General features: G+C 45.2%; 1 protein-coding gene across 14 annotated transcripts in view; it reads left to right on the forward strand.

Annotated features, from left to right (window-relative positions):
• Window positions 1-27,013, forward strand: part of SLC2A9 (solute carrier family 2 member 9) — a 225,401-nt gene that overhangs the window by 71,873 nt on the left and 126,515 nt on the right. For all 14 annotated transcript variants that reach the window (XR_011437222.1, XR_011437223.1, XR_011437224.1 and 11 more), the window contains 2 exons: window positions 2,031-2,155; window positions 18,752-18,897. Coding sequence is in view for 10 of the 14 variants with exons in the window: in XM_023638351.2 (XP_023494119.1) it covers window positions 2,031-2,155; window positions 18,752-18,897 (271 nt within the window). In the remaining 4 variants the exon portion in view is untranslated. The remainder of the gene's footprint in view (window positions 1-2,030; window positions 2,156-18,751; window positions 18,898-27,013) is intronic.

A 27,013-nucleotide genomic window follows, 5' to 3' on the forward strand; every position in this document is an offset into this window, starting at 1 on the left:
TGTCCTCTGGCCGGTCAGATCCCTTCCTGGAGGCAAGCAGTGTTATCAGCGTTTTGTGTATCATTTCCAAGGTTTGTGCCGATCTCTGCACACAAACACACACACATATATTTCTTTATCACACAAATTGTTGTATATGCTACACAAAGTTCTCTACCTTGTTCTTTGCACTTACCAGTATATCTGGGAGATCTTTCTGTATCAGAATATAGAAAGCTACGTCTGTTTTCATGTCTGCATAATGTACCACTATATAGGTGTATCATAATTTATTTAATAGTTCCTTGTTAAAGGGTGCTAGGGTTGTTTCAGTCGTTTGCTGTTACAGGAGATGTTGCACTGGGCAGTCTTTGTACCATCATCATTGAGCTGCAACAGTCATTAACTTGGAGATTCTCCAAGAAGATGTAGGACAGGGAAAAAAATTTAACGGGAATCTTGAGATCAGGCAGAAATAGTCGGAAGAGCTCTGGCCTGGAAGTTAGGAAATCTAACTCCTAAAAGTAATAACAAAGTCCCCTTTCAAATCCATAGCTCCTTTCCATTTATAAAACAATTTAAGATCTGTTAACTCATTGAGTCTTTAGGGAAAAACTTACCCAGCAAGAGGCTGAGATGTTTCCTCAGCTCCTGGACTCACTGGTTGTATGACCTAAAACAAGCTTCTAATTTGTCTGTGTCCTGGTTAACTTATCTATGAAACAAGGATAATGGTAATACCCACCTCATGGGGTCATTTTGAGCAGTAAATGAGCTACTCATGTCAAGTACTCAGAGTGGCATCTGTCATATGGCAGGAGTTCCATAAATGTGAGTTGTCATGATCATTTGGCAGATGGGGGAAGGAAAACACAGAGCGAGAAAGTACCAGTCATCTGGCTTATGGAAGATAGAGCTGGTGTGGGAGCGCAGGCCCCCAGGCCCCTGAGCAAGGCCTGCTTCTCAACCATGAGGTCCTAGGGATTTGTTCATAAACAGTGAGAGTAGTCCTGGCACAGAGTAATTCAGAGTAATTACTGCCATAGGAATCGGCGGACCTTGATTGAGGGGGTCAGTTCAGCCTCACACTCAGTGCTGTCGTTCATCAAATCAAAGATGCCACTGGGTGTAAGAAGCTTTGTGATGTGAACCACTGAGAAAGAAGGAAAGAAAAACCCTTGCCCACTCAAGTCCTAGGATGCTGTGCTGGTCACCAAGCTGTTGTCTCTCAGCTCCACAATTCCCCGTCTGTGCTCTGCCCTGTGAGGCAGGGGCTGGAACCTGCACACTTCATCTGCCCTTTGCCACTAGGGGGGACTGGGGGAAGAGGGACAAGGAGTTTGGACCTCTTGTTTTGCCTGAATTCCCTCCCAGTCCCAGCGGTGACTTTGGCAGTTGATTCCAGTTCCCAGCTTGTGTCCACTCCTCAGAACTAGACTCCTGGTGCCCTGGAGGGAACAATCCTAGGGAGCCAGTGCCCACCCTGGAAGTCCTGAGCCAGCTCTTGGGGTCTCCCTTCCGAGGCCCCGAGGTTTTAGCACCATACTGGCAGCACTCCCTCTTCAGAGGTCCCCCTTTTAGACATCTCACTCCTCCCATACCTGCTTAACCAATTCCCTATGTTAAATTCTCTCTGTTAAAATAACCAGAGTGGTTTCCATTTTCCTGCCTGGACCCTGACTCATGGATTGTAAGACACATCTTAACTTCAGAAATTTTAAATGAAAGTGTTACAATCAATGAAATAAAATACTGCAACAGGGAATTCATAGACTGTCAGGGCTGACAGTACCTTTGGAGGTGACCTAATCAACCCCAGTGGTAAACCCAGAAGGAAGTGCCTTCCTCAGGGTCACATAGCCAAATGTGACAGTGGGGGGACAGTGGGGGTCTGGACCCTGCTCCTGACCCTTAGGCCAGTGCTCTTTGCACTGTGCTTGTATCTTGCTCTGCTGACCCTTCTGAAGGGCCTGACCCCTGCTCCTGGGACGGACAGGCCCGTGACAGCCTCGTGGTGTGGTGTCCTCATCAAGCCTCTCCTTTTCTTCCAGGAAGTACACTTTGCTGGTCAACAATGGGTTTGCGATTTCCGCTGCATTGCTCATGGCCTGTTCCCTCCAGGCAGGCACCTTTGAAATGCTCATCGTGGGTCGCTTCATCATGGGCGTGGATGGAGGTGAGACTTCCTGTGGTGGGAGGGGGCAGTAACACAGTCCTGGGGGTGTTTCAAAATGTGAGGAGTGTTAGGAGTTGTCATGTGACTGGGCCCCTACTGGTATTGAGTTGGCCAAGACCAAGGATGCAGGACCCCTGCATCAAGTGGGGCCATCCCATGGGATGACCACTCGTGATGCTCTGGCTCCTAACTGAGGAAGAGTGACTGGGAAAGACCCAAGTCAGCTCCAAAGACCTGCATGGTCTTCACTATAAAATTCACATTCCAAGGTTATCTGTGGTTTCCAGGGGGTTTTCATAAGGGTTATGTTTCTTGTGTAGGCCTCTGACTCGTTCGTTCTTTCATTTATTCGCCAAGCATTTATGGAGCACCTGCTGTGCCTGGTATTATGCACACTGGGGACACAGTGGTGAACACAACCCCCAAGTCCCTACCTCTTGAGCTTACATTCTAGTGGGTGGACAGATACATAGCCAAGCCTCAGGAGGAAAATGAAGCAGGGCAAGAGGACAGCGAGGGCCGTTTTAGATAGGCCAGTCAGGGCAGACTGCTTGGAGGAGGACACGTGTGAGCAGAGACCAGAATGAACCGAGGGCGAGAAAGAAGTGAGTACCAGAGGAATTGGGTTCCTGGCAGAGAGGAGTGCAATGGCCCTGAGGCAGAAGCGTGCTTGGCACGTTCATGGAAGGGTGAGGAGCCGCCAGTGTGGCTCGAGCTTGTGAGCCGGAGGAGAGTGGATGCAGACGAGGTTGAAGAGGGGCCCGTCAGATCACATCGGGTAGATTTTATAGGCCTCACGAGGACTGTGGCTTTGTGCTGAGTGTGATGGGAAGCCAGGGGAGGGTTGAGAGGAACGTGGCATGTGCTGGTTTGTGTTTCAGTAGGATTCCTCCTGCTTCTGCAGACAGGAGAGTGTAAGGCGAGGGCAGGAGTGGAGTCAGGGGACCAGCTGTCCCGGAGAGGTGGCCGTGGCTGGGACAAGATGGCGGCAGTGGACGTGGTGAGATGTGGCCAGATTCTGGCTGTGGGATGTGAGAGTCAGAGACTCAAAATACATCATCAAAACAAACTTGCTTGCTTTCTAAATACGCAAGTCTGTGAAGTATTAGTTTTAGGCATTTGTGGACAGGTCACAAGCTTTAGGGTTAGAAATTCCCGGGTTTGAACCCCTGCTTTGCCGTTTGCTAGTTACTGACTTTTGACGAGTTACTTGGTGACCGGGAGCCTGAGTGTCCCCATTTGTGAAGTGGAGATAACAATACCTACTTTGAAGGGCTGTGCCAAGGCTGCCGCGAAGCCACATACAAACTGTAAAGTTTATAAAATATGAACTGCCTAGTGCTGCTGGAACCCAGTACGTGCTTGTTAAAGGCTAATTCCCTTCCTTGTGGATCTCTCACAAGCTGAGGGCACCAGGCTTTATGAGTGAGCTGAACGGCAAAGGGAGAGGTGAGCGGGAGAGGGAGGGGCCCGAAAAAAAGGTCAAGGAGGAAGAGACCTCACTCAACTTCATCGCTGTGCTGGTGGGAAATAATTCAGGACTTTGTGATAACCCAGCTCAGCATGAAATGACTCCTCAGTCTTGGTATTCAGAAGGGAGGTGCCTATAGACAGAGTGCTAATTGGTGAGAATAATGTCTGATGTTCATGTAGTGTTTTATAATTGACCAATGATGTGCATATGTTTCATCTCCGTTGATGTCCTACTGACGCTGAAAGGCTGTTATTTTGTTGTCATTTTACATACGAGAACAGCGAGGCTCTGAGATGTGTGACAGTAAAGTGGTTAAAGCCGAGGGCTATGGATTCAGACTGCCTGGGTTCTGCTGCTTACCCAGGTTAATTTCATTACCTTGTCTGTATCAGTTAGGTTTTGCTGCATAAAAAAAAAAACACCCCAAAACATAATGGGTTAAAGCAGTAACCATTTTGCCGAGCTTACAGTTCTGTGGGTTGGTGGGTGGTTCTCATCTGGGCCAGCTCTATCCATCTCCACCAGACTCTCCCATATGTCTGTGGTGGGCTGCAGGCTGGTCAGTGGCTGGATGCCTTTGGATGGTCTCCTGCACGTGTTTGGTTGTTGGCAGGTGGGTTGGTCTCAGCAGGTCCCAGCAGGGCCAGCTCACCTCTGCTCCACATGGTCTCTGCCTCTGAGAGGGTGACCCGGGCTTCTTCACGTGGAATTCTTGGGGTTCCAGTGAGCAAGAAGAGGGGCAGGTCCCAACGTGCAAACTCTTGTCAAGTCTCTGCCTGTGACACATTTGCTAGGGTCCCATTGGCCAAATTAAGTCCCATGGCCAGGTGCAGAGTGAGTGTCAGAGGAGTCTAACCCCCCAAGGATGTGGACTCAGGGAGAGTGAACAAATTGGGGGCACATAGCAGCAGTCTTCCTCACTGTCTTGCCCCATCTGGCAAAGGGCCTGAATTGGAAGCCCCCCCCGTTGGGTATGTAAAAATTCCCTGACAGACTGTGTCTGAAGCACGTCATACATTCCAGGCATTTAGGACCTTCCCCCGATGCCAGAGGTCGTACCATTACTATTATTGTTGTGGTTATTCTTTTACTCTCAGCTAATAAGGTGGGGATCCAGCTTTGGACCAAGATGGTATGGTTTCAAAGACCCTGCCTGCTGGGGAGAAAGAGTGGGTGAGACTGGAGCATATGACCTTGAAAGTCCTTTCTTAACAGAGGCCACCGAGAGTCTCTCTTTCCGGCAGTTTTGTATTTTACCCGTTTAGCCTGTTGCTTTGACTGTTTAGCTCTTCTAGGGGAGGTGACACTTATTACACATAACTAGTTGCTCTCTGAATTTCCTAATTAAAAATAAGCTGGATTCAAACAGAGATGCCATTTCTACAAAACCACATATTCAAGACAAACATCTTTTAGACCCCTTGTCCTATGAGCTTTTCAAAAAGAGAAAAAAAAAGTAAGAACAAGGAGGGGAGGAAAAACAGTGACTCCTTCTGACTTCTGGAATGTGGCCAGATGGAGTTGGGCCGAGATGTGGAGGCTCATGTCATTTACTCTCACCAAACTCTCTTAAAGCAGAGGCAGGAATTTGAGGGCATTTAAGGTGATTAAGGCAATTGGTCAGGAAGAAGGGAAAATTGCTGGTCATGAGATGAATTGGCTGCCCTGCTCGTAATAAATAATTTAAAGCGAAATGATAAGCATGGAGGATTTTTAGAAGGCTGTGCTGCTCAACTCGGGTTCTCATGAAGTATTTGGAACCAGAGTAGAAATACTGGACACCTTCCTGAAGGCGTGAACAAATAAACACATTATTTTTACATTGGAACAAACAGGATGCAGCGTGGTGTTGCAGGCAAAATCCATGAAGATTGTAATGTCAGAGTAAAAGAGTGCAGAGGTGTTTTGTGTTTGCGGAAGGTTGTGTTGGACAGGTCCCTGCCAAGGCTTCCCAGTGCTGCCCACACTCCCAAAGATGCAAGTCCATGCCTGCTGCATCAGGAGCTCCAGTAGACAAGTCCACACCTGCTGCATCTGGAGCTCTCCAATAGACAAGTCCACGCCTGCTGCATCAGGAGCTCTCCAATAGACAAGTCCACGCCTGCTGCATCCGGAGCTCTCCAATAGACAAGTCCACGCCTGCTGCATCAGGAGCTCCAGTAGACAAGTCCACACCTGCTGCATCCGGAGCTCTCCAGTAGACAAGTCCACGCCTGCTGCATCCGGAGCTCTCCAATAGACAAGTCCACGCCTGCTGCATCAGGAGCTCTCTGTTGGACCAATTCAAGTAGCAACATTTAGAGAGGCACATGGCGTGGAAAGGACATGAAATCAGGGCCAAGGATATGACTTAAAGTTCTACCACTGACTTGCCAGGTGACCTCAGGACCATCATTTTACCTCTCTGGGCCTCAGTAATGCCATCTAGAAAATAAGGAGAATTGGATTCTACTGAGGTTTCCACCAGCTCTAACAATCTGCTTTGACTCCTTTTTATACTCACCTTAGAGCTGTTACCATGACTATTCTTGACACTTCTGGACCTCACATGCCACATAGCTTTATTGTTCACTCGTTAAACAACATCACAGAATAGGAAGTTTAGAAATAAAATGTGGGGCAGAAACGTTGACCCTCCTGTCTGGTGGGGTCAGCCCACGTGTATCAAGACTTACCCAACCACTTCCCCCAGCAGGCTCCCAGCAGGGGTGTGTGCTACTCTCACAAGCAAATTATTTATTCATCAGTATTCTGCCTCCTGCCATTACAGATGTCCACATCTTAACCCCTGTTAGCTAACTATGTTGGTTTCCATGGCAAAGGGACTTTGTAGATGTGATTAAGAATCTAAAGATGGGGAGATTAGCCTGGATTATCCAGGTGGGTCCAGTGAGATCACAGGGATCCTTATAAGTGAAAGCGGGAGGAGGAGAGTCAGTCAGGGAAGGAGATGCGATGATGAACGCAGAGACTGGAGTAATGCAATCGCTGGCATTGAAGATGGAAGGGGGTCATGAGCCAAGGAATGCAGGCAGCCTCTAGAAGCTGGAAAAGGCAAGAAAACGGATTCTCTCCTAGAGCTTCCAGAAGGATCACAGCCTGCCAACACCTTGACTTTAGCCCAGCAAGTCCCATTTTGGACCTCTGATTCGCAGAACTGTATGATAATAAATTTGCGTTGTTTTGAGTCACTAGTTCGTGGTTATGTGTTGCAGCAGCCGTAGGAAACTAATAAAAACACACAGTATTTTTAATTTATTATTATGATTTGAATCAGATTTTAACATGACAAGGAGAGGGTAAGATGTTCAGAAGAAATGGATTCTGGTCCTAGCCCTGCCACTTACTGGCTGGGTGACCTAAGGAAAACCTCACTACCACTCTGAGCTTCAGTTTCCTCTTGTGTAAAGTAGAGATAATGATGCCTACCTGACAATATTCGGGTACCATAGAGATGGGTGGCTGTGCGTGTCCGTGTGCGTGTGCTCCTTTCAATAGCGCAGCCCCTGGAGTCAGAGCTCTTGGCTGCATTTGCACGTGAGCAGATGGAGCCTCGTGGAGAACCTTGCCCAAGCTCTGAGTTTGGATGTCGCGGGCCGAGGTGGAGCCGGGTATGCCTGCCGCCACACTTTTCCTAAAGTGCGAGGTTTAGAGGAACGAGGGAGATCTGGGGGTCAGGGCGCCCTGTGCTTCAGGCATTCCTGCACCCTTTCCAAGACTTTTTCTCGTCTCTGTTTTTCCTGTACAATGATTGTTCCTTACTTTTGTTTAAATGGAGTCATTAAAAAAAAAGTTAAATACAAATGGGACTTTGTCAGACTAAAGAGCTTCTTCAAGGCAAATGAAAACAGGATTGAAACAAAAAAACAACCCACTAACTGGGAAAAAATAGTTGCAAGTCATATATCTGACAAAGGCTTAATATCCATAATTTATAAAGAACTCTCACAATCCAACAACAAAACATCAAACAACCCAATCAAAAAGTGGGCTGGAGACGTGAACAGACATTTCTCCAAAGAAGATATACTGATGGCCAATAGGCACATGAAAAGATGCTCATCACCGCTGATCCTCAGGGAAATGCAAATCAAAACTACACTAAGATATCACCTTACACCCGTTAGAATGACAAAAATATCTAAAACTAATAGCAACAAATGTTGGAGAGGTTGCGGAGAAAAAGGAACCCTCATACACTGCCGGTGGGAATGCAAACTGGTGCAGCCACTATGGAAAACAGTATGGAGATTCCTCAAAAAATTAAAAATAGAACTACCATACGATCCAGCCATCCCACTACTGGGTATTTATCCAAAGAGCTTGAAGTCAGCAATCCCAAAAGTCCCATGCACCCCAATGTTCATTGCAGCATTATTTACAATAGCCAAGACATGGAAGCAACCTAAGTACCCATCAACAGACGAATGGATAAAGAAGATGTGGTCCATATATACAATGGAATACTACTCAGCTGCAAAACAGAACAAAATCATTCCATTTGCAATAACATGGACGGCCCTTGAGGGAATTATGTTAAGTGAAATAAGCCAGCTAGTGAAGGATAATCTGTGTATGACTCCACTCACATGAGGAATTTAAAATTATGGACTAAGAACAGTTTAGTGGATACCAGGGGAAAGGTGGGGTGGGGGGCGGGCACAAAGGGTGAAGTGGTGCACCTACAACATGACTGACAAACATTAATGTACAACTGAAATTTCACAAGATTGTAACCTATCAATAACTCAATAAAAAAAAAGTTAAATAAATATGTGTGAGAAGAAATAAAAACCTGCCGTCGCCTATCAGGCCCGAAGTGGTCTCCATCCCTGTTCCCTCTCTGACTTCTCTCCATCACTTTCCTCGCTCAGCCCACTGCAGACATGCTGGCCTTCAACACACCGGTCATGCTCTGCCTCAGGGAGTTTGCACATGCTGTTCTCTCTCCCTGGATCAGTCTTCTCTGAGACATCCCTGAGGCTACTTCGCTCACCCCCTCAGGACACTGCCCAGATGTCAGCACAGTGAGGGCTCGCTGACCACCTCTGTCATTGCAGATCTCCCCACCCCCGGCATCCCGGCGCCTCCTCCTCCGCTCTGTCTTTCTCCAGAGCAGGAGTCACCGTCTAGGATGTGCACGTTCTTCATGCTCCCGTTCAGCCCCCTCCAACACCTTCCCTTCCCAGGATGCAAACGACTCGGCAGCAAGGATTTTATCCGTTTCCTTCAGTGCTGTTGCCTTGGTGTCTAATAGTGACCACCACTGTATACACTCAATAAATATTTGTGGAATGGTAAATAAATGGAAAGAGAGGATCCTTCACGATAAGGACACGGGAAGTTTAGATATGGATACAATGAGAGTTCTGCTTTAGGAAACAGTTAGAAAAAGTGTCTGTTTAAAGATATGCAGCAGCTACCGAAGTAGAGAGCGCTAATAGGACCACAGTACAGAAAAGGGGTGAAACCCAGATTGGTGAGCCCTGCATTTGGGGTGACTTTCCCTCTGGAGACATCTTCCAATCCCAGAATGACGGCCGGGAACCTGGGATGCTTATTAGGCTTTCAACCGATTCATGGGGCTGACTGCAAGGAACTGGAGTTGCAATCCTGCCAAGGAGTGGGTTACTAGTCACTGCAGGGCTACACCCCAGGAGCAAGGAGAACCAGAGATAGATCCAATCTTCAGATTATTTCAGTGACTGGCTGAATTGTGGTGAGCTGGGATTGCTAATGCCTCTAGCCTGTCACCCTGCCAGAGGCAGACATCCAGAACCTCAAATTATGTCTGTGATGTCTTTATACACTGTGGCATTCAATCAAAAGTAACCAGGCATGCAAGGAGAAAACCAAGAGAAATGACAGAAAAAAGAAACAGACTGATAGTGATTCTGAAAATAACATCAGACACAGTCTTTATGAAAATTATGCTTAATATGTTCAAATAATCAAGAGAGAAGGTCAGAAATGTTGGCAGAGAAATGGAAACTATATTTTGGTTTACCAAATCAAAATTATGGAACTAGAAAATGCAAAAACTGAAACTAAGAACGTAATGGGTGGTTTTACCAGCAGATTACGCACAACTGCAAGGAGAATCAGGAAACTAAATCATCAAAGGTCAGAAGAAAATATCCAAACTGAAGCATAGAAAACACTGAAGGGAGGGTAAGAAATGTCTAGGGAATTGTATCAACGCCTAACATATGTAAATTGGAGGATCAGGAAAAGAGGAGACAGAGAATAGAGAAAAAGGAATTTTTGTGAAATAATGGCTGCATTTTTTTTGAGACTGATGGAAGATATGAAGTTCAAGAAGAACTGTGGACCCCAACTAGGATAAAAACAAAGAAAACCACACTTCTGCACGGCTTAGTAAAGCTGCTGACAACCAAGGGCAAAAAGCCATTCTAAAAAACAGAATTTATTTGGAGTATTGCCTCCAAATAAATAAGAATAAAATGGACAGCTGACTTTTCAACCACAACAAAGGAAGACAAAAGCCAGCAAAATGAAATTTTCAAAAAGCCAAAAGAAGATAACTGCCAACCTAGAATTCTCCACCTGGTGAAAATATCACTCAAAAATAAAGGTGAAATGAAGACATTTTTTTCAGTCAAGCAAAAGCTAAAAAAATTTATCACCAGCACACTTGCACGAAAGCGATGCTAAGTAGTGTTTTTTGACAAAAGGAAAATGTTCTTGATGGAAGCTTGAGGATCCAGAAAATAATGATGAACAACATAAGGGTAAACGATTGGGTAAATCTAAGTGGATATTGTATATATATATATGTTTAATATAGGAAACAATGAGTGGTGAGATTTCACGTGTGTATATGAAGAGAGAGAGAGAAAATTAAAATACACAACTGAAATAGCATATACATCAGGAAGACAGTAAATGGAATTAAGCTGAATTAAAGTCCTTGCATTGTCTGAGAAATGCGAAAAGTACTAATTTATATTAGATTTCAATAAGACACAGATGTGTGAAATGATCTCTATGGCAATTGAAAGAAGAGAAAATAATATATAACAAGCAAAGACACAATAAAAATACTTAATCCAAAAGAAGGCGAGACAGGAGGGAAAATAGGATATAGAACAGTGAGACATATAAGAACAAATAGTAAGATGTTATATTTAAAGACAAGGATATGAGAATTACCGCAAGTGTAAATATACTCAATACTCCAGTTAAAGGATAAAAATGGTCAGATTGGATAAAACAAATACCTATATGCTGCTTGTATGAGACACATCTTAGACATCAGGCCATAGAAGGGTTGACAGTAAAATAATAGCAAACACCAGCCCATAAAGCTGGTACAGCAGTACTAACAATAGGCCAAGTCGATTTTAGGGCAAGAAAGATTACTAGAGACAATGAGAGACGTTTCATAATGAGGACCAATCTCTCAGTAACTGATAGAACAAGTGGACAAAACATCAGTAGTATACAGAAGATATGAGCAACGCAATTAACAAATATGAACTAATTAACATACACGGAGCATCAAATCTCAAGACTGAAACACGCATTCCTTTTTAGCACACGTGGGCCATTTACAAAAATTGACCATATGAGCCATAAAACAAGTCTCAACACATTTCAAAGACTTGAAATTAGCCTATGTCCCCTGACTACAATAGAATTAGGTTAGAAACTAATTATAAAAATGTAAGTAGAACATCCTCGTATGTTTGGAAATTAAGATGTAAGCAATGTGTACTTCCAAGTAACCAATGTATATTTCTGCGTAACCAGTGGGACAACAAAGAAATCACAATAGAGATGTAAAAATAGATTGAATCATGAACACATTTATGTAATATATCTGAAAAATTTAGATGAAATGTATAAATGCCTAGAAAGAAAAAACTTACCAATACTGACATAAGAAAAAATAGAACATCTGAATAGTTCTATTCTGCTAAATAAGTTGACCATGTAATTTAAAACCTTTCAACAAAGGAAATTCAAGGCCCACTTGGCTTCTTTAAGAAAGACTAATGCCAATTCCCATACAAACATTTCCAGACAGGACGCTTCCCAACTCATTTTATAAGATGAGCATATCCCTGATATCATATCCTAATAAGAACTTTACAAGAAAGGAAGATTACAGGTCAATATCATTAAGGAACATAGACACGAAAATCCTAAACAAAGAATTAGCAAACAATTCCAACAATAAATATAACATAAAAAGATAATGTGTCAAGACCTTGCTGGGTTATTCTGGCAATGGTAGATTGGATTGTTTGAAAGTCAATAAAGGTAACTTACCGTATTTACAGAATACATTTTAAGACCAAATCATATTACTATTTTGATATATGCAGAAAAGTCATTTGATAATATTCAGTATCTGTTTATGGTAAAAAGAAAATTTTAAAGCCACTCCTAGCCAACTAGGAATAGAAGGAAATTTTCTTAAACTGATAAAGATTATGTACAAAAACCCACAGTTGGGGCCGGCCCGGTGGCGCAGTGGTTAAGTTCACAAGTTCCACTTCTCGGCGGCCCGGGGTTCTCCAGTTCGGATCCCGGGTGTGGACACGGCACCGCTTGGCAAGCCGTGCTGTGGTAGGCATCCCACATATAAAGTAGAGGAAGATGGTCATGGACGTTAGCTCAGGGCCAGTCTTCCTCAGCAAAAAGAGGAGGATTGGCAGTAGTTAGCTCAGGGCTAATCTTCCTCAAAAAAAAAAAAAAAACCCACAGCAATCATCATGCTCAATACTAAGATGTTAACAGGTTTTTCTCTGAGTTCAGGAGCAAAAGAGGCTACATGCCGTCACCACTCTGAGTCAACATCCTTACTAGAGAACCTTGCTAATGCAACAAAGCAAACAAAAATTTCTTTGAATGTAAGATATGAGGTTTGGAAAAGAGGAACTAAAACTGTCATCTTCTAGAGATGACATGAATCTATAAAACATCTAACGGAATCTATAAATAAACTTCAGAACAAATAATCCTAATCCTAAATGCAATTTTATTTCTATAAATAAGGTTAATACACTAAAAGCAATTGTATTCTCATATAGAAAATGAGATTTACAAGCTACACCATTTAAAATATTATAAAAACCATTAAATACCTAAGAATAAGTCTAATGAGAAATGTGCAATACCCCTACACAAAAATCTATAAAACGTTATAAAGAGAAATTAAAGGAGACAAATAAATGGAAGGTATTCCATGTTCATAATATTATAAAAATGTGAATTTTCTCTGTATTGATCTATAGATGCAGTGCAAGCCCAATCAAATCCAAGCAGGTTTTGTAAAGTGGAAATTGCAGGCTGCTTCTAAAATTTATTGGATATGCAAAGTGCTCAGAATTCATGAGATAATCTTCCAGAAGAAGAAAAATGGGAGAACTGAATCTACTGGATATCAACAGTCGTTATAAAGCTACAGCAATTTAGACAGCGTAGATTGGTGCAAAGATAGAAAATAGATCAGTGGAATAGAACGGAGACTTCTGAAGCTGACCCGTGCATGTATGGACTCGTAATCTGTGACAGAGGTGTAGCTGGAGAGCTGAGGGAAGGAGGCTTTTCAATAAATGGTGTCGGGTCAGTCGGGGTCGCCACTGGTTGGGAGTTGCAGACCCCGGGCTGGCTGGTACTTGGTTTTAACAGTGCTCTGTGAGAACGGGCCCTAATGGCTTGTCTGAGGGGGGCTGCAGACTCCAAGAATCGAGCAGAATGTCCATATGCACCTTTGTTTTTGTGCCAGGAAAATTTTATGTGAAGTTTTTAAAAATGGAATGTTTCTATGTGCTGCGTCCTTCTGGAAACATGGATTCCTGGGGTAATTAGGAAGGAAAGTAATAGTATCAGCAACTGTGAAAAGAATCCCTTTTTGCTTATGTGTATGGTCATATGAAATTTCTACAATTACAGCTTAGGTTATTATTTCTACAACGTGGCTGTTTACGTAAAACAAAACTTACTGTTCAGGAGTTGCTATCTGTGTTGTTCTGCTGCTGCTTCTCTTTGGGGAATTATCTGAGGGATGGAGTACAGAAAGCACAGTCCAGGATGGCAAATGCTGCATTTGTATCGACACTCTGACATTTTAATTCCATCAAAAATGAAATCTGGGGGCCGGCCCAGTGGTATAAGTTAAGTTCATGTACTCCATTTCAGTGACCCAGGATTTGCAGGTTCAGATCCCAGGCACAGACCTACACACTGCTCATCAGGCCTTGCTGGGGCGGCATCCCACATAGAAAAGAGAGGAAGATTTCCACAGATGTTAGCTCAGGGCCAATCTTCCTCAGGCAAAAAGAGGAGGATTGGTAGTGGATGTTAGCTCAGGGCCAATCTTCCTCACACACAAAAAAAGAAATCTGAACACTGCTTCACCCCAGGTGGATTGTAGCTCTCGATATGAGAGGCAAAACAATAAATACTCTGGAAGATAACACAGAATCATATTTTCACCATCTTCGGATAGGGAAAATGTTCTTAAACAAATTAGAAAAAGCACTAAAGTAAAAGAATTGATAAGTTGGACTACATTAAAATAAAGGACTTTGGTTCATTAAAAAAAAAATACCGTTAATGAAAAGACAAGCCATAGAGAGCAAGAAAATCTTTGCAATGAATGAAATGACAAAGGGCTCATATCCAAAATACAGTAAGAAACTTTCACAAATCAATAAGAAAAGGCAGACAACCTCTTACAGAAATGACTTAGAGATTGAACAGGCGTCTACACAACATGGCCAACGGGTAAATAAAATCGCATTCGTAGTTAAGGAAATGCAAATTGAAACCACAATGGCTAAAATTAAAAGGACTGATAATGTCAAATATTGGCAAATATGTGGAGCAAAGGGTATTTCATACATCTTTTATAAAGGTATAAGTTAGTATGGTAAGTTGGGGAAATTGGCTTTATCTCGTAAAACTGAACTTGCCTACATTATGACTGCAATATATGTATTTCTATACAACTTCCATGCATGTGCACCAAAAGACTTGTACAAGAATGCTTGTGAGGCATTATTAGTATCAACCCCGAACTGAAAGCACTGAAGTGTCCGTCAAGAGTAGGATGGATGAGCTGTGGTAGACTTACATGATGGAATACTAGACAGCAATGAAAATGAACAAATCACAGCTGCACGCTGCACCATGGGCTCATTTCACAAACATAATATCAGCAAAAGAGGTGAGGCATAAAAGAAATAGATATTCTCTGATCCATTTGCTAATCTATCGTGATGGCAGTCAGGCTGGTGGTGCCCTCTGGGGTGGAGGGAGGGGACAGTGATTCTGAGGACGTGCAGGAACTGGGGCCCACTGGGGTGCTGGTATTGTAGGTTAGTCCTTGACTTAGGTGGGGATTGCACAGGTGTGTGCACTTTGTGATGATTCATCAAACTGTGCATGTATTATTGGTGCAGTTTTAAAATGTGTCATATTTTAAAACATGACGCAAATTTTGGGCTGGACTCAAATTTTGCTGCACCCCAGTAGAAAAATGCAAATTTATGGTTGTCCATAGAGTATTTCTTCAGCCTCTCTGATTGTCCCTAGAGAATACTTTCCTTCGGTCCCTTCTGCTTTTCATGAGCCGAAATGCTGCTGCAGGAATTGGATGCCAGGAGGAATCTGGACGTCAGGCTAGCTCTGCGTGAGGGAGACCCCCGCTTGCTCCTTGCATCCGCTCAGAACACAGAGCCTGTGGAAAGGGAAGGTGTTCTGGAAGGTGTGAAGTGCTCTGTAGACTGGGACCGTTGATGTTTTAGAGAGAGCCAGGCCATGGTGCTCTCTGCTCACCTCTTGGAGTCTGCAGCCCCCATCAGACTAACCTCTGGGGCCTGTTTCCTTAGACCATGATTAGAACTGAGTCCCAGGCTGCCAGGGGTCTGCAACTCCCAACCACTGATGACTCTACTGACCTCACCCTTTCTGCAGCCTGGATTAAATAAATATCCAGAGAGTGACAGCCTTGCAAAGGCGGATATCCTACGAGCAGAATGAGCCTGGAGTGTTCGGTAAACCCTAAGGCTGGGGCACCTGGGGGAAGAGTGACAGGAGATGCTGTCATATGTCCAGAGAGGCCACTCAGGTGTGTGGGATGCTTGGTGCAGCACCATGGGCCTAGGGAACTATCCTGGTTTGCCTGGGACACAGGACTTTCAGTGCTAAAACCAGGACGGTCCCCGGCAAACCAAGATGAGTTTGCCACGCTGTGGCTATCTCCTCATTCACCACTGGTTTAGCCGCAAGCGTCTCATTTTTCCATGTCATTTCACAACGGCCAAGTAAGAACAGTCACTATTTATTGACAGCTTACTGTATACTGGGCACGCTGCTAAGTGTTTCACGTCGCTTCAGTGCGTGCCCGGCCCCCATACGGAGGAGGAATTATTACTATCTCAACTGTAGCTCCATGCCCTTCCCCACTACCCGCGAGCCTCTTTCCTGCTGGCTGTCATTTCCTTATTAGCTTTTTGTGAGACGATGACAATTATCCCCGGGGGTAGGAGGAGTGTCAGGGTAAGGAAACCACCTGTTTTTAATTGTCTATCCAGTGACCACACGTGAGCTGGGAGCCTTACGTGCGGTGATTGCATTCCCACCCCAACAGGAACAGACCGTGATTACTACCCTTATTTTGTAATGAGTAAGTGGAGGGATTCACTCGATCCAGGTCTCCCAGTGCAGAGACGAGGGCTCTGCGACTTGAATCCTTGTCTGCTTCTGCCTCTGTGGCCCTGCCCCCTGAGCATCAATGTCCTACGTTGATCGGTGGCCAGCCCAATATGCGTGTTTAGGATAAAAATTCAGATCTCATCAGGTTTATGTTGTGACTTTGTGGATAATTCCCGTCTCTTTGCCCCTGGCTCGTGTTTGCCTTGAGTGGCGAAGGGGGAAAGTTGTCCTGCCCGCGAGGCCGTGAACGGGATCATCAGCTCATCAATCGGGCTGCAGGTTCCCTTCGCTAGTGTTTTTTTTAGGAAGGGCCTCCCTGAATGCCGGCAGTGGGATGAATTCAGCTGAACTTGAAGCACATTGATTGGTGCCTGAAGTGTGTCGGGAACTGTGCCAGAGGCCTTGGGAGGCCAGGGCAGGAGAGAGATTTTAGATTCCTCACCATCTGGTGAAAAATTAGAAGACAATAAGAATGAGTGCTAAGAATAAGACAAATTTGTCCGGCTCTTACTTTACGATGAGCGATGCACTGAACGTGTCTGATTTAACTCCCACAGCAATGAAGGTGGACTCAGTTCTTATCCCATCTTGTGGATAGAGAAACTGAGGCTGAGAGAAGCTCCCCACTCAAGGCCTCACAGCTTGTAAGCTGCAGGCATTACAGCCTGGGAGCAGTGTGACTCCAGAGCTTGCGGTCTATGCTCTAAACAAGCCACATCTGCCTGGGATGCTTAAGTGCGTTTGTAGACATCTGCAGGTCTATAAAGTGTCTTAGGAAGAACCCTGCTCAGGGATGGGTGGGAAAGAAAGTTTCTTGAAACTGACAAGCTTCCTGCTATTTTTACTAACAGACCCTCTGTGTGTGTAGTGTATTGTATTTTGCGAGATGTATTTATAACTATTACTTTTTTGAATAGACATATCAGTCATAAGCCTCTGACCATGTAAATTTATCTCAGAGGTGATAAGGTGATATGTGGGTGACCTAGTCTGTAAAATGCTATAAAATGTGTATAAGGGTATCTCAAAACTGAGTCCCATGATTTATGTAAAGAGGTGCTGTTAGCTGGTGGGAAGAGTTCAAGTTCTAGAATCAGAGACCTGAACTATTAGGCAAAATAATCTCTTTGGGCATCTCTGGATGTTACTTGGTGATTTGGGAAAGTTACTCAACCTCTCTGTGCTTCAGTTTCCTCATATTTAGAATGGGAATGATAATAGTACACTTACTTCAGAGAGTTATTATGAAAGGTAAATATGTTAATGTACGTGAAGAGGGACGACCCCTGTTACTTGGTAAGGACTATGTGTGTTGGCTATTATTATTACCACCACCACCACCACCACCACCATCTCCATCATCACCATCATCATTCTAACCAGCACCACCAGCACCACCATCACCAACATCACAACTACCACCATCACCATCACCACCACCATCACCATCACCATCACTACCACCATCACCATCACCACCACCATCACCATCACCATCACTACCACCATCACCATCACCATCACCATCACTACCACCATCACCATCACCATCACTACCACCATCACCATCACCATCACTACCACCATCACCATCACCACCACCATCACCATCACTACCACCATCACCACCACCACCACCATCACCATCACCATCACTACCACCATCACCATCACCACCACCATCACCATCACTACCACCATCACCACCACCACCACCATCACCATCACTACCACCATCACCACCACCATCACCATCACCATCACTACCACCATCACCATCACCATCACCATCACCATCACTACCACCTTCACCACCACCACCACCATCACCATCACCATCACTACCACCATCACCACCACCACCATCACCATCACCATCACTACCACCATCACCATCACTACCACCATCACCATCACTACCACCATCACCACCACCACCACCATCACCATCACTACCACCATCACCATCACTACCACCATCACCATCACCATCACCATCACCATCACCACCACCATCACCACCACCACCACCATCACCATCACCGTCACTACCACCATCACCATCACTACCACCATTACCATCACTACCACCATCACCACCACCACCACCATCACCATCACCATCACCACCACCATCACCATCACTACCACTATCACCACCACCAGTATCACCATCAGCTATTTTCTCTCCTATGAAATCCACCTTCTAGCCAGACTTTACGGATTAAATGAAAAGTGCATACAGAAGCGCTGGCAGTTGGTGCAGAGTGCTGGGACTGGTACTACGTGGCTACAGTGCTATTTGCGTCAAGCGCAAAGCAGAGGGAGGTGCTGCGACCAGCCTTCCCTTAGGAAGAGATCTCTCTCACTGACCAGGGTGGTCCTCCCTTGGAGAAGTCATCTCTCTCACTGCCGCCATGCTTCCTTCGTAGGCATCGCCCTCAGTGCACTCCCCATGTACCTGAGCGAGATCTCGCCCAAGGAAATCCGCGGCTCCCTGGGCCAGGTGACTGCCATCTTCATCTGTGTTGGTGTGTTCACCGGGCAGGTCCTGGGCCTGCCTGAGCTGCTGGGAAAGGTAAGAGTGGCTTCCCGGCCAGCCATGGCCCTTCTCGTTTCATGTCACCATCACAGCTCCCCATGTCCCTTGCAGGATAAAGGGTAGCCCGAGGTGAGCCCTTCCTCCAAAGCCTTGTCCCTGTGTCTTGGACTCCCTGAGCATGCTAGCCTTTCCCTTATGATTGGAGAGAAGTTGTTGTTGTGTTCTTTTGATTGGGTTTGATTTTTTTTTTAGAATAAAAAGAATACATAACAAATTCAAACCTTACAGAATGTTCAAATCCACCCACCCCATATCTTGTTAACTGCTAGGTTAGTATTCATTTAGGCTTTTTTCTTTGCTTAGAGAAACCTGTATAAACATATATCGTTTTTAAAGTGCAGTCATGCCACACACGTTGTTCTGCAACTTGCTGCTCTCATTGACTATATTTTGGGCATATTTCTGAGATGGTTGCTTAGCTCTACCTCACTCCTGAGTCTTTCTTTCCTATGTAAATATGTAGTTGCACAGTCTGCTGTTTTGGGCTTCCTGTTTTGGAAGCAGGAAGTTTCTGACTTTGAATCCCAGTTCAACAATTTGCTTGCTGTGTGGCCTTGACACAGAGGAATGCCTCACCCAGGTTGGGATGGGGTAGGGTGGGATCAGAGAAGGCTTCCCAGAGGAGGTGGCCTCTAATCTGAGCCCTGAAGGGTGAACAGGAGTTAGGCAGGTGATGATGGGTTTGGAGAGAAGACATTGCAGAGAGAGGGAATAACTAAAGGAAAGGCCCTGGGGTGGGAGCAGGCCTGTGAAAGAACTGGGAGTGGCTGGGGGCTGAGGGAAGAGCAAGCGCTGGGGCTTGAGAGATCAGGGCCCTATTCACTGACATCGTCCTAGGGGGATAGGGAGCCCCGGGCAACACTAGAGCAGGGGAGTGACATGGCTAGATCTGAGTTAGAAGGTGGCTTTGGAGGGGGTGAGGGGGCTGTGTTGTAGACTAGGGTGGGAAGAGTAACAAGAGAGGAGAGGACCCCGTGGGAGACGGCTGCTGTTGGTGTTCCTGATAAGGAAAGGAGGGAGGGGACTGAGGCAGTTGCCCTGGGGAGAGAGGGGGTGGATTGAGTCCACAGGGCTTTCTGCCTGATTATCCGATGAGGATGAGGGGAGGAGAATGGCTAGGATGCCTCCCAAGGATGCAGAAGCATTCCCTTCCTACCTACACAAGAAGGCCAGGAGGGAAGGAGGAGAGTAAACTTCTAATGAGGGTCCAGTGCCCGCCAGTTCGGGCCCTGGAACAGAGTACAGCTGACAGCCCTGCCCTGTGGGCTGAACCCCAGCAGGAGGAGGCAGCAGCAGAAAGCAGCGGAACAGAGGCGCCCATCGGACGGTGCTTGTGTAAAATACTTACTTGTGATGTCATCAAATCCTCACAGCTGCTTTGTGAGCAGCTCGTACCTGTAGCTGTGGAAATGGAAGCAGAGCGAGCTGAGGTATAGAACCAACCAGTAAAAAAAGCGTTGGAGCCGAGATCAGAACAAGGGTCGGTCTGCTTTCAGACCCACGTACGGGATGTGTCTCCACCGCTCTCCCTCCCTGGAGGTAGCGGGGGACTGAAGGTTCCAGCCCCTCGAATCACAGGACTGGTTCCCCTGGCAGCCAGGCTCCATCCTTAGGTGCTTTCCAAAAGTCACCTCGTTAACAGAAACTCAGGTGTGGTTCAAAGGGGTTTGCTGTGAATATCGAGACACGTTTATCAGTTTATCATTCCTATCTCTTAGGACATTCCAAGAGTTTTAGGGGCTCTGTGCCAGAAATAGGACAAAGACCAAATACATGTTTCTTATCATAAATCACAATATCATGGTGAGAGCCTCGGTGAGGAGGACACAGGGCCCCTTTGTGCCTGAGCCTTCCTGACCCTGAGCCAGCTCCTGCCTTCATCCACAAAGGTTTATAAGCTGAGGAATCAGGCGTGGTGGACACGTGATGGTGGAACAATGGGAGCTGGTTGGCATTTATCACTTAAAAAAAATGTTTTTTGAATGTTTTGCTAACACTTTTTATTGTGGTAAAATACGCGTAACGCAAGGTTTACCATCGTTTGAAAGTATGTAATTCTATAGTGTTGTGCATGACTTTTTATATTCCAGCTGGGCCAGGTCACCTCAGAGGCATCTGCTTCTGATCTTTTATTATCGGCCTTTTTGGCTTATTATGACTACAATTTTTTTTCTCCTTTGCAAAAGCAGAAGCAACTCACACTTTACATCTGTGATTGTCACATGCACGACAATTTCTGTCACTACTGTGAGTGTATTGGAGACGGTCTCCCATAGCACAATGAAGTCCCACATTAAAGAAATTTTTGCTCTTCGTTTTTAAAGATATTTTAAAATTCTAAAATTGAGCATTATGCGTGTGACAATAAAAACGATATGACAATTACAGCTTCTGTTCTTTAAACATAAAAATGTATTTTAAAGTCAAGGAATAGTACTGGTGTCCTCCAGGAGTAAAATAAATGAATATCAGCCCCAATAAGGCTAAGCTTTTCCTCCTTTGGGAGACTCTCCAATCCCTCGTCACTCCTCACGCTCCTCTTTTGTAAGTCAGCTTGAGGTCCTTTCTGCTACTTGGGTCCTGTCTTAGTCTGTTGGGGCGCCTATAACAAATACTGTACACTGGGTGTCTTATGAACAAAATCTATTCCTCATGGTTCTGGAAGTCTGAGGTCAGGGCGCCATCACGGTGAGGTTCTGGTGAGGGCCCTCTGCCTGCCTTGTCGATGGCCGCCTTCTCTCTGCGTCCTCAAATAGGGGAGAGAGACATCCTCTCTTCCCTGTCTCTTCATATAAAGGCGCTAATCCCATTCTCGAGGGCTCCATGCTCATGACCTAATAGCCTCCCCAAAGCCCCACCCCTTCATGCCATCACCTTGAGGGTTAAGATTTCAACATATGAATTTGGGGTGGGGGACATAAATATTCAGTCCATTACAGGTCCCCAGGTCTTTCTTGAACTTGTCTTCGCTCTTCATTCACTCATTCAGCACATTTGCTGACGACTCAGTTGGATGCTGGTGCTACAGTTTTGAGCATGTCCATGAACTGGGTATATTCCACACCCTTCTGATGTTCACAGTCTGCATGGACTGTGTAACCTTGGGCAGGTCACCCCACCTCTGTGAGCCAGTGTCCTCCTCAGTGGCAGGCGTGCTCACAAGTCCTAAATCCCCAAGCTCCACTCCAGCGTGGCTTCTTCCAGGAAACATCTCTGGCAAACAGTGACACTATTCAGCATGTCCCCAGGACAGACAGCTTGTACACGAGCCTGGCCTGTACTATTATTTCTCTTTGCTTCTGCATCTTTTCCCTCCAGTGGATCATGTCATGGAAGCGTATGTACACTAAACCCAGAGGTTTCCAGTTTATTCACTCATTCAGCAAGTATTTAGAAAGCTCCTGCTCTGTGCTAGGTGCTGGGCTGGTGGCTGGTGAGCATGTACCAAGGAGATCAGACTTCTCCCCGCCCTTGGGGGGCTCATAGGGAAGGCAGCTGGCCAGCGATGACCATTGTGATGGGGAAGGGTAGAGCTCCATCCTAGAGCCGGGGGCCAGGGATGGTGTCCTGCGGAAGTGACATTTAGACTCACGCTTCCAGGATGGATAGGGTGTAGCCAGGCCAGGACTGGGGGGGAGAGGCGTTGCAGGCAGAGGGAACAGGTTAAGTGAAGGCCCCGGCATTTGCTCAGAGGCAGAAACCGCAGGGGCTGGAGCACTGAGATGGGGAGTGTGGTGCCCTGGAGAGGTAGCGGGCCACATCGCGTGGGGCAGGAGGGCCACACCTGTGTTGTAAGTGAGTAAGTGAAGGGTGGGCAAGCTGACGGGCTCGGTGGGGCCTGTGTCAACTGGGGGGACATCCCCTGTCCAATGAGGGCACCACCTACTGTTCCCATGACAGATCTTGGGCCAGGACTGACAGATTTTCTGCTTTTCAAGAGAAGTTAGAAATCCAGATTTTTATGTCATACTTCCTGATTTCTAAATACTGGAAACAAGTTAACCTCTAAAAGAACAAACCAACAAAACCCCTCCCATCTGTGGGCTGGGTCCAGCCTGTGGGCCACTCTCGTACACCCTGATGGGGAGTGTGCGTGCCTGTGAAGGTTTATCTTTATGCAAGAGCAAGGAGAAATCGTTGACAGGTGGAGCAAGGCGACAGCAGATAAGATGTGTACTTTCAAAGAGACTCGGGCTGCCACAGGGAGAAAGGATTGGATGCCAGAGAAGCCCAGAGCAGCTGTGCTGGTCCAGTCGAGAGACGCTGGGGGCTTGGTTTAGAGTGATGGGGGCGGGCGTGGAGACAGGTGGATGAGGCTGCTTAGTGAGCGATGGGATGCGGTGTCTGAGGGAGGAGGAGTCAAGGACGGCATCTGGCAGGTGCCAGATGCTAAGACAGGGAGCCCTGGAGGAGAAGAAGCTTTGCAGGAGTGTAGATGGCAAGGTCACTGAAATGAACTGCCCGGGTCGCAGAGCAACTTGAGGCAGAGCCTGTTTGAGGACCCTGGATTCCTGGGCAGCGGTCCTTGTTCCTTGCAGCAGTGGGCTCAAAGCTTGATGCTGGCCAAGGGGCCCAGCGCCCATGCCCGCCTTCTGGCCCCAAGCCAACCACGACCATGTGCTGTTGGTCCCCAGAGGCTGTCTTTTCCCATTCAGACTGGAATTTTCCAGATAGTCTTGGAGCTGCTTAGGAGGATGTGTAACTCAATAGATGCCTATTTTTCAAATCCATGTTCCATGCTGGGCTTCTGGTCCAGGGAAGAACGGCAAATGGGAAATTTTCATTCTTCTCTTGGGGGATTGGTGATATTCTGGCCAAGTAAGAGCCACAGTTATTTCACTAAGTGTCGGAATTTCCTTTTCTCTATTTTAATTGTATTTCTCATTTACCTTCAAAGACAGACACAACTGAGCTTCTGAAAAAATTAGAGAGAGAGAAGCTGGGCTTCAGTGCAGGCCACGGCTTTGAAATGCAGAGGCTCTGAGAACAGGCTCCCAGAAGGGAGAGGGAAAGAAATGTAGGATTTAACGCTGGTGCCGTGAATTTAATCAAACACACATTGTAAAGCATTGTGGGGTTGAACATTTGTGTGACTTTTTTTTTTTTTTCAAGATTGGCACCTGCGCTGACATCTGTTGCCAATTTTTTTTTTTTTTTCCTTCTTCTCCCCAAAGCTCCCCAGTACATAGTTGTATATTCTGGTTGTGAGTGCCTCTGGTTGTGCTGTGTGGGACGCCGCCTCAGCATGGCCTGATGAGTGGTGCCATGTCCACGCCCAGGATCCAAACCAGTGAAACCCTGGGCCGCTGAAGCAGAGTGCGTGAACTTAACTACTTGGCCGGCCCCCAGTGTGACTTTTTTTCTGGTGAGGAAGATTGGCCATGAGTTAACATCTGTGCCAGTCTTTCTCTATTTTGTATGTGGGATGGCACCACAGCATGGCTTGATTAGCAGTGTGTAGATCCGTTCCCAGGATCCAAACCCGTGAACCCCCTGGCCGCCGAAGCAGAGCGCATGAACTTAACCACTATGCCACCGGGCGGGCCCCTGAGGTGACATTTTATGTTTCCAAAGGATATTTTTAAAACCATAATAATTAGCTATCTCTCCTGAAGTGATGAAGAAGAAAAGAACTTAGGTGAAAATTGAAGGCAGAAGTGTGAGAAGACAGGGGAATGACTTGAGGTCAGAACTGAATGATTCCCCAGGTGGGAGAATGGCCATTTTCAGCAGGTAGCACCCAGGGAAGAAGCAGGAGTCGGAGTTCTTCAAGGTCCTAACAGGGCAGACTTCACATCCAACTTCTGTCCGTTTTGTTCCTCGATAGAAATATTTAGTGCTCAGCTTAGAACATTTAGAAAATATAGAAAAGGAAGTAAAGCCACTTGAAATTCTGCCATGTTGGGGGGGTGGCCACTTTTAATATTTTGGGCCGTTTCTCTCTGCATTTCTATATATCTGTTATGCGGTAGAGAGAGTACTGTGTGTAGCCTCGTGTTTTGCTTTTAAAAGATGACTTACTGTCTCATCAAAACCATTTCTCCATATCAGTAAAGATTCTTTGCAGACACCTATTTTTAAAATAGTGTAAATAAATGTTTGGGTTAGCGTCATATTCCGTCAGAGAGCTGCACTGTAATATTGACCGTTGTTGAATGCCTTTGCTGCTTCTGAATTTTCACCAACATGCACAATATTGAGACAAACCTCTCTTGTAAATCTTAAACTCCTTCCTATTTACTTACTTGTTTGATTTTTATGATTATGATGCATCCATACCCATTGTACACAATTTGGGAGAATTTAGGAAATAAAAACATTAAAATGTCTGTATCTCACCATTTCTGGATAAACACTTGCGGCTTGCGGCCGCATTGCTCCAGTCTCGGCCTCTGTGGTCACACTGCCTTCTCCTCTTCTCTCTGGGGTAGGATTTCCCTTGGTCTCCTCTGATAAGGACACCTGTGAGAGCCCTTAGCGCCCACCCAGATAACCCAGGATAATCTCTGCATCTGGAGGTCCTCACCTGCAGAATCTTTTTTTTGCCACATAATTTAATCACAGGTTCCAGGGACCTGGATAGCTTCTAGACGACCGTTACTGAGCCCATCACAATAAGTCAGTCAGTTTTCAAGTATTTCTTCTGTAAACATCTCTCTATTCATGTACTTTCCTCATGTGTCATTGGGATGTTAATGATTCTCTTAGTAATTTTTACAACCTCTTTTGCTATTAAGGATATTAACCCTTTGATATATTTGGAGCAAATATTTTTATGGCCATTTTTTTACTTTTAATTTCCTTTTTATTTTCAATGTGTGAATTATAAAAAATATTTTTATGTAGCTAAGTCTTTCTTTTCCTTTGAAATTTCTTGCACTGATTTTTAGCTTAGAAATCTCTTCCCCTTTCAGGAGTACGATGAATCCTCTGTATGTGTTTGTGGGTTGTTTATGATATCAGTTTTTACATTTAATTCTTAAAATCTTTTGGGTTATTTTAGAATATGGTTGAAGCCTTTAAATTTTTTCCCGACCTCTGTTACCACTTTTCCTAAACTATTCATTAATCCAAACAACATTTCCCCCATTGATTTTTGAGGTTTCCTAACCACACATTAAATTCATACTATTCATGAGTTTCTGCCCTGAACCATTCACTTGGTTCCTTCTATTTCTATCCTAGTGCCCACACTGCGTTGTTGTTGTTATTGTCACTTGATTACATGTTTAATACTGTCCTCACTAGTCTTTATTTTCAAAACTGTGCCGGAAACATTCACTTGTTTATTCTCCTGTGGGAACTTGAAAACTATTTCCTCATTTTCCAACACAAACAGAAATGTCATTGAAATGGTTATTGCAAGTGTGTTGAACTGATTCATTAATTTGAACCCAACTGAGATTGTTTTTCATCATTCATTGTTTCCATTGGGAAGCCTGTCACGCCTTCCTCTTCATTTGGGCTCTCCTTTGTAGCCCTTGGTTTCTATTGCTGTTGTATTTCCAACTAAGAAATAGAAACTGTAATTTTCTTGTTAATTACTTAGATATTTTTGTTGTTTTTAAAAGACTGGCACCTGAGCTAACATCTATTGCCAGTCTTCTTTCCTTTTTTTTTTTTCTTCTTCTTCTTCCCAAAGCCCCCCAGTACCTAGTTGTATATTCTAGTTGTAGGTTCTTCTGGTTGTGGCATGTGGGACGCCACCTCAGCATGGCTTGATGAGTGGTGCCATGTCCGCACCTAGGATCTGAACTGGTGAAACCCTGGGCCACTGAAGCAGAGCACACGAACTTAACCACTCGACCGTGAGGCCGGTCCCCAGATATTTCCTATCTTGTTGCTGCTATTAGAATTTTTTTCCATTATGTTTTCTAACAAAATACAGGAAAGTTACTGATTGTATATGATAACCTGGAACTCTCTTTTGCTTTCTAATGGTTTTTGTTTGTTTGTTTGTTTACCTAGATGATTCAAATGAAGGATTATTGATAGCATCTGCAAAAAGTGATAATTTTGTCCCCTCCTTTCTCATAGTTATACCTCTTATTTCCTTCTACTGACTTTCATGTCTTATTGCATTGGCCAGGAT

This window comes from Equus caballus, chromosome 3 (assembly GCF_041296265.1).
Source record: "Equus caballus isolate H_3958 breed thoroughbred chromosome 3, TB-T2T, whole genome shotgun sequence".
NCBI classification, from domain to species: Eukaryota; Metazoa; Chordata; class Mammalia; order Perissodactyla; family Equidae; genus Equus; species Equus caballus.